General features: G+C 55.7%; 1 protein-coding gene across 1 annotated transcript; it reads right to left on the bottom strand.

Annotated features, from left to right (window-relative positions):
• Positions 1–1,075: 1,075 nt before the first annotated feature.
• SPOCD1 (SPOC domain containing 1) lies at positions 1,076–7,859 on the bottom strand. The gene is made up of 7 exons (XM_057695283.1): positions 7,797–7,859; positions 5,971–6,096; positions 3,969–4,101; positions 3,594–3,740; positions 3,138–3,292; positions 2,533–2,622; positions 1,076–1,210 (listed from the first exon to the last, which is right to left on the bottom strand). Exons 1-7 carry the CDS (start codon positions 7,857–7,859, stop codon positions 1,076–1,078), a joined length of 849 nt encoding a protein of 282 aa, XP_057551266.1.
• Positions 7,860–8,239: the final 380 nt, after the last annotated feature.

Below are 8,239 nucleotides of genomic sequence, written 5' to 3' on the forward strand. Positions count from 1 at the left end.
TAGTAACTAAAAATTTTAAAAACCATTGCAACTTGCTCTCCTTTTTCTCCCTAATGATCTCTAAGTGTCTATGCCCCTTCAAAAGCCTCGTTTCTCTCTCTCCCCAACCTAGTGCTGCCTTCTATCCCATCACTTCTTCCAACCAATTCAAAACACTTGCCAAATGTTTCCAGAGCCCCGCATGGCAACAGCTAAACCCTAGGGCACAGTGATGGTTAAGGACCTCAGACAAGCAGCTGGCAAGGCTGCCCTCTCCATCCCTAGCATTTAGCTCTGCTACAGCTGTGCTCAGAAACTCCCAGACTCACCCACCCTGACTCACACGTGGCCAGGCCCAGGGTCCCTCCTGTCCAGCCAGCAGATGCAGTCTCAACTTTGCCAAATTATTTATTGAAACAAAAATCAACACCAAGCAAACTGTAGAACAGGAAGCTCAAACAGCTAACCCTCCCCCTCCTCTGCCCCTGTTGCTCTTCCTGGAAAAGCTTAGGGTTCAGCACTGGTTAGAGAATTAAAACTCCTCTTTTGATGGGTAATGAGGGTCAGGTCTCTCCAGGAAGGGGACACTCAGAGCCAGCTCCATCTGTAGGGCCCAAAGAGGAGTCAAAGGCGGGGCCAGGGGACTCTGGAGCTTCAAGGCGTTGGCAGAGGAGGCCAGGAATCCCGGGGGCTGCAGAGGGCTGGGCAGGGGGTCAGGGAAGTTGCTGCTGGCCTAGGGACCTCAGTGAGGCTTGGAGCTGGTGGCTCATGGCCACCAGGGATTCAAGGTGCTGGAGCAGGGCTTGGTGAGGACAGGAAGCCCTGTGGAGGTGCTGGTCATGGCCATCTGGTGATGCTGAATAGGGATGCCAGGACTGGCACCAGCCTGGTTTTGGAGGCCAATGCCCTCGCCCAGGACCCTGCCAGGTCTCAGGCTCTCCCCACAGTCTCCCCCTGCCCCTGGGGGGCCTCTGCCAAGCACAAATTCCCCTTGGAGCCAGGCTGCCTTTGCTCTGGCTCTGCTTCAGGGCACAGCCTGAGGGAGCGGAGCCCTTCAAGGCCACATCTGGACCCCTGTCGTCCGGCTGGTAGCATCTCATCTCCACTTTTCTGCTGAAGGAGACCATTTTGCGAACCTTCCCCCACAAGGGGCTGGACTCTGCTGTGGCCGGAAGCCCTGCCTTGGGGAGCAGCACAGCCAGCAACAGGCTCGAGTGAGTGGCTTCCAGACCTGGAGAAAGAGGCGGGGAAGAGACCAAAGGCCTGGATGGACAGAACTCACAGCCCCCAGAAGCTGCATTCTGGCTGTGGCAAGAGGTCTAGAGGTTAGACCCCAAGAAGAGCTCTCTAGCAGTGAGATGGGGCCCATGAGATGCTGGGAAAAGTAAGTAGGAGGGTGTGAGATTTGCTCTCACAGTGTGGGAAAGGGTTCACCTGGCTGAGAATGAGGCATGGATGGTTTGATCTCAAGACTGTATGATTCAGAGTCTACCACACTGTCCCCAGGACAGGCAGCTCAGAAAGATCAAACACTCTGCTCAGGAACAGGGACAGTCCACCCCTTGACACCTCCCTCCACCCCCATCCTGTGCTTTCCTGGAGCCACACCCTAGAGGCTATCCATGCACAAAAGCCAGGCTGGGCACAGGATAGCTGTGGTGAAAACATCCTTCCTTCCTCTTTTATTTAGGTCCTACTTTCAACCAATTGTTAGTGGTTCCTGCCTCTGTCCTGCTGTGTTTGGGTCAAATGTGAAAGGCCGGTGAGTTTCTCATCAGGGTGACTGACTGGAGAGACTGCACATGTGATGGCTAGGAGTCCAGTTTCTGCTACCGACTGGCTCTGTGATTCTGGACAAGTCACTTGCTTTCTCCCTACCTCAGTTTCCTCATCTATGAAATGAAGAAACATACTACCTTTCTAATGGGGTTATTTTGAGGACTAAATCAATTAATATAAGAAAAGCTTTCAGAACACTGTCTGACACGCAGTGGGCAATATACAAGTCTGAGCTCTTCTTGGTTTTGCTCGCACCAAGCGAGGGGAGGCAGGGTCTGGGATGGGCACTGGGCACTCACCTGGGCCTCCAAGAAGGCGCAGCCTGGAAGGCAGGGGCTGGAAGGCAGGCAGGGGCAGCAGGACCACCCCCACCTGGTCCACAGCTGCCAAGCCATGGCGCTGCTTGCTGTTGAGGTAGGAATAGAGCAGGTGGCAGTTCTGGGTGTCCTGAGAGCCCTGAGGGCACAGTCTGACCACGCAGATGTCCTGCGATTGCAGGAAGGAGAGAAGTTTAGGAAGAGTCATTCTTTGCTCCTGCAAACAACCCTGGTCTCCTCTGAACCTCTGAGAACCTTGTGAGGAAGACTGGCCCCATTTTCCAGAGGTGGAAACAGAAGGACTTGCCCAGGGTCACACAGTGAATCCGCAGTCACAGTGGGAACTGGACCCAAATATCTTAAACCAGGCCTCTGCTCCAGAGCTGGAGCGAAAGAGAGCTCAGAGCTGGGGCTACGGTGCTAGAAGGAGATGTGATGCCCAAGGGTGGGCCATTACCTTGGCCTCAGCTGGAGAGACGCTGGCCAGAAAGTCCCAGACAGTGTTGGGGGGGATGCAGCCTGCAGAGCAGATCACCTGGGGCAGGGCCTGGGGACAGGTAGGAGGCCTAGTTAAGGCAGACTCGATACTGGCTACCTGGAAGCCACAGTCTGTGGCCAAGAGGAAGGGCAGGCAGTATATCAGGATCTCCAGTGACTGCTGGAAAGCCCTAACTACCCCTGGAGGCCTATAGCCTGTCTTGGCCAATCTCCTACAACTTCTCAGAAGCCCCTCACTCCCTCCTCTAACCCTCTATCCTCATCCAACACTTTAGCTGATCACTCACTTGACAGTAACTCCTAAAACTCTTCTCTAGGCTAGGAGGCACCAGATCCCTTTCCTGGGTCCTTTCTGCTTTATGCCTTAGGTTCCAGGGAGTTCTTTGCCCATGTGTCTCTGCAAGAGTGGGGCTGGCATCTAGCCTAGCACAGGGCCAAGCACAGACAGGGTGCCAATGACTTGTTTCAGAATGACTGAGTGGGTGAACGAACGAACAGGGGTGTGTGTAGCTGACTGGGCTGGTCAGTGTGCAAGGGAGTCCCCGGTGAGCAGGGCAGGAGTACCTGGATGAGCCGACAGCTGTGTCCCGAGACCAGCTGGGCCTTGACCCGGAACCGCTTAATGGAGAACATGTCCAGAGACCCCTCCCAGGGCAGCTGGCTAGGCAGAGCCTTTGTGGGCCCAGCAGGCATCTGGACCCTAGAGGGAGGGACAGAGTGACAGGGCCAGGCAGAGAAGGTGATCAGGGCTTCCCCAGCAGCTCCTTAGTTTTTGGAGAAGTTCCTGTGTCCCCACTGTGGGTGCTGGAACACTGGTCCAAGCATGGCCTTATGTGGCAGAGACCAGTAGGCGGGGATGATTAGTTCTGCTGCACAGATGGGGAAACTGAGGCCCACACAAGAGGTAGGATTTGCCCAAGGCCACATGGAAAAGCCCAGGTTGCCTGCTGTCCCAGCCGGTAGCCTCCCCCACCCACCCTGCCAGGCTGCCCACCTCCTTGCCCACTGCCCCACACCTGGCCTCGGGCTCTGTGGGAGGCTTCTCCTTGGTTTGGGGCATCTCTGGAGAGGACATAGGGACTAGGCTTGGGGCTCTCTGGCAGGCCTCATCCCCCATCCTCCTGGTGGCTTTGGGGAAGCCTGGCTGCTCACATGAGGGCTTCCAGTCTGCAAAGAGCAGAGGCAGGAGCTGAAACGGGGGCTGGCAGCTAGGCTAAAGCCAGCCCAGGGCATTAGCAACGGAGTTTAAACCAGGCCCTGTTGAGAGGACCTGGGACACAGGCACCCCCCACCCTGCTGCCTTCTCCCCAAGCCACGAATCCCTGTTGCCACTGGACCCCACATCAGCCCCGGCCCGCCCACCGCCCCTGCATCTCTCCCGTGTCTCCCTCCCACCCATGCAGATGCGGCAGCTGGGGTCCAGGAAGTGGTGCTCGTGCTGCTCGGTGGTGTCCTCGTGCTGCTCCGTGGTGCCCTTCGACGTGGCAGGCGGGGCCAGTGGGCTGCAGTCTGTGGACACCATGGGTCCCTGGGAGGTGCAGGAGGAGAGAGGGGTGGGCTGGGAAGGCGGCTAGGGAAGTCAGCAGCCCTCCATGGGTAGGGGGGCCTCAAGGATGTGGTTTTATTTTCTAAATAATATATTCTTTAATCACAAAAGTATTGTGAACTTGTTACAGAAAATAAAATTGGAAAATTAAAAAATAAATCACCCCTTGTCCCACCGCTCAGAAACAACTGTTGATATTCTGGGTATTCCTTTATACTCTAAGAGTTTATCTACAGAGATTTTGGGGGTCCTTTTACTGAAAGAGCAGGGATCAAATATTCAAGCCTGTCTTTTCATTCTGTGAATCATAGCAGGGGCATCAGTCATACTATACCATCCCTGTAGACACTGCACTGATGGGGTGGACTGGAATGTACGCATCCCCTCTGCTGCTAGACAATCAGGTCGTTCCCAGGCTTTCACCATTACAAACAGCACTGAGGACATCCTTGTGCAGAAAGTATTTTCCTAAACTTTCAATTATCTCCTTAGGATGGGTTCTCAGAAGCAGATGACAGAATCGGGAGAATGAACATTTTCAAGATTCTTGATGCTCAATGGCAAAACACCCTTTTTCCTCATAACAGAATCAGCTTTAAACACACAACAAACATTGCTTTAGGAAGATTTGAAAAGATCTTGAAACTCTTACTCTTGCCTTAAAACCACCTCTAGGCCAGTGACAAGGCACAGACTCTGGAGTCAGACAGCCTGGGTTCCAATCCCCCCACTGCCAACCAAGTGACCTTGAGCAAACGGTTTCAGGGGCCTCACCCAGGAAACCGGCATCACCCGTCTCATAGGTTATGAACGAGGCACTGTTTATAAAAGGGGCACAGAGTAGATGTTCAGTTGGAGTAAAGACTGCTATTCTGTGTTATCTTCCCCTCCTGCTCTGCCACCCCCTCTCTTCCCTCTCTCTCTAGCTCCTCCCCTACACTTACATTCCAGTTTCTCAGGGAATACAGATTGATTTGGTTTGGGGAGCAGCTATGCCCCCTTAGGGCTCCTCTCTGCCCAGCCAGCAGATCTGGTTGTTGGCCTGGGTACTGGTAGGGGAGAGCAGGGATTTTTGCTGGTCACGGTCACTGCCATTTCCCCAGTGAATGTGGCTCAAGGGACCCTGCACTCCTCCATCCTGGACACACAGCTGATTAGACCGGGGTGAACATCTGACCCACGGAACACCCAACCAAAGCCAGAGCTGCCTTCTCCTGAGAGTGACTGAAGTGAGCCAAGGGGGCGCCCTGATTGGCTGCAGGAGGCTGAGTGGATGGGTTCATTGATTCAAGGGGCTGCTGAGCCACCCTGTTGGGCCTTGTGCAAGGGGGAGGAGCCGAGAGGGAGGAAGGAGCAGGATGGACAGGAGGATGGGGCAGATCTCCTGCAAAAAAAGGACACTCTACTCTGCACCGACTGCCTTGGACTTGCTGCTGGAGCATCTCTAAATGCTTCTGCTGAAGAGAGCAAGTCTCTGCTCCTTACATCCAAAAAGTCACTGCCTAGAACAGTGTGGCCCTCCTGCTTCCCAGCCGGGGATCTAGTTGGAATGTCTGAGCCTGGGGGGATCTGCAGAGATGGGACTCACTACTACTTACATGGGTTGCCTTGGGGTTAGGCCAAAAGGAGGGGGTGCAGCACTGAGAAGGCACTTACAGGCCCTGTGCCAGTGACCATCTCGCCCTGTGCTCACCCAGACCCTGTGCGGCAACCATCATTCCCTGCTTTACGATGAAGACCATGGGCCTCAGCACAGCCAGGTGACTTGCCCAAGGCCACATGGCTGGTGAGGTGAGGAGTGGGATCCTTGGGAACAGGCCCTGCCTGGCACCAGGTCAGGCTCCCACTTACCACCAGATCCTCCAGGGTCAGCATCTGGTCCACGTCCCGCAGGATCTCAACTTCCCCCTTGTGGGTCAGTTTGGAGGTCGGGAGGCTGCGCGGCTCCTTCTGTAGCTGCTCAATGATCTCCAGGCCCTGAGGGGCGGGGCAGCCCCAGCTTAGCCAGAGTTGGCAGACTCTGGCCACCAAGAGCCCAAGTGCTCCCTTTCCTCCCTGGAGCCCCCTCCACTGTGGCTCCCCTTCTGTATCATCCCTTCTCCTTCCTCCACACTTCTGCTTCTGCCAGTCCCTCACCTGGAGAGCCCTCCACCATCTGCCCTACCTCTCCATATTCCACTCATTCACCCTCCAACTCGAGCCCTGCCTCCTCCAGGAAGCCTTCTTGAGCTTCACCTTTTCCCACAAGTCAAATCTGCCTGAGTGTACCCCACCCACCCTCTGTCCCGGGAAGAGTGTGGTGTAGTCGAAAGAGCACAGGCGCTGGAGCACTGGCTGCCGTGAATAAAGACCCACAAGGTGGTATGGCCTTGGGCAGGCCCTTCATTGCTCTACGCCTCAGCTGATCTGTTCTCTAGAAATGAAATTAAGAGCATCATATTAAAGAGCTTAGCCCGGAGCTTGGCTCATAGTAAATGCTACTTGTGATTCTTACTGTTGATAAGTGCCATCCTATCTGAAACAGTTCCTAAAAGCCTGTCTCTTCCTTTTTAACAACCCCTGGAGGACAAAAGCCTCGTCCTCCCAGCAGGGCTGGCTTCATAGGCATGGGCTCCATGCAGTAGCCCACGACCCTGCACCGAGAAAGGCCCCCTGCTTAATGCTGCCATCATCTTGAAATTTTTTTTTTTTTTTTTTGCCACGCCACTGGTATGCAGGATCTTAGTTCCCTGACCAGGAATTGAACCCATGCCCTCTGCAGTGGAAGCGCTGAGTCTTAACCACTGGACCACCAGGGAAGTCCCTAAAATTCTTAATCATTGAACAACGCACGCGCATTTTCATTCCACACCGGCTCCACAATTTACACAGCTGGTCCTGGTCCCTCACGGTGCCCGGACAGAAGCTCACACTACAGTGGATGGATGCACCTATTGGATTCCAGCTGTTAATTCTAACCAGCCCAGTGCCTGTCAGAATAACGGCCCTATTGCCCCAGCCCATCCCATGGGCCCTGCTCCCTCGATCGGTCCCTCCCTTTCCCTCAGGGCTACCAACAACCATTCCACAAGCATCTCCCAAACCGGCCCAGTGCCCACACCTTCCCTGCCCCTGAGCAGTTCCCAGGGAGGGAGAGACCCAGGGACACAGGGCATATGGGGGTGTAACGGTGACGTGCAGGAGGCTGTGGGACTCCTCACCCAGCCTGGGGCACCAGGAAGACGTCCAGCCTTTTCTGGAACTTCTGGGGCTGGGACTGGAGCAGGGGCATCACACTGGGTCTACCCCCCATGGATGGTGGATGACAATCCTGGACTCCAGACTCTGGACCATCATCCCCAGTCCCCCACCCCTCAGCCCAGCTCCACAGAAAAGCAAGTGGAAGACGACACCTCCTGGGGATGTCACCTCTCTACTGAGCTCTCCATCCTCAATCCCCTTCATTTCTGCCTCTTTTCCCTTTTCTTTTTATTTCTTTTTTTGCAGGGGAGAGTCTCTTTGACGCTCTCCTAGTCTGCCTGATCCTTCTGTTTCCTTGTTTCTGTTTCTGTCTGTCCTGGGCTCCCCGGCTCACCGCCTTCCTCTTCGCTCTCCGTCTCTGTCTCTTCCGCTCCATCCTCCGGGCCCGCCCTCCCCCAAGCCCCTCCCCCACATCCTGACTTGACCCAACAGCTCACCCTCTTCTCCTCCTGGTCCCGCCAGCGGGCCAGCTCTCGTGGGGCCAGCTGGACTGAGCTCATCCGCACCAGGCCGTGGGGGGTGACGTCTCCGTGAACCACTTTGCACAACAGGTCCTGCAGGGGCAGGGGCTGCACTACACGGCTCGGAGGGCCCCCAGCCAACACCCCGCCAGGGCTTCCTACCTCTGACGGGGGGCAGCCCAGCCCAGAGCCCCACTCACCGGGTTCCTGGGGTCCCGCAGGTTGAACAGTAGGCTGCGGTACTTGTTCTTGTAGCGGCCGTTGGTGGCTTGTGTCAGGTCGAAGAGGGCTGCCTCGATGCCTGCAGCGATGCCCTCCACGGCCTTCTCACTCCGTACCAGGTCTGGGCGCTCCCGAAGGCTGCGGGGCACAAGGGCAGGGCCCTGGCACTGAGCCCGAGAGGGAGACATGGTGGAGAA

This window comes from Hippopotamus amphibius, chromosome 1 (genome assembly GCF_030028045.1).
Source record: "Hippopotamus amphibius kiboko isolate mHipAmp2 chromosome 1, mHipAmp2.hap2, whole genome shotgun sequence".
NCBI classification, from domain to species: domain Eukaryota; kingdom Metazoa; phylum Chordata; class Mammalia; order Artiodactyla; family Hippopotamidae; genus Hippopotamus; species Hippopotamus amphibius.

Excerpts from the sequence above, each read along its gene's own strand:
- SPOCD1 (XM_057695283.1), bottom strand. The coding sequence starts at position 7,859 with ATGAGCTCAGTCCAGCTGGCCCCACGAGAGCTGGCCCGCTGGCGGGAC. Across the intron at positions 4,102-5,970 it reads TGACCCTGGAGGATCTGGTG|GGACCCATGGTGTCCACAGA; the intron begins GTAAGTGGGAGC and ends TGCACCTCCCAG. Across the intron at positions 1,211-2,532 it reads TCTCTCCAGCTGAGGCCAAG|GTCTGGAAGCCACTCACTCG; the intron begins GTAATGGCCCAC and ends CTCTTTCTCCAG.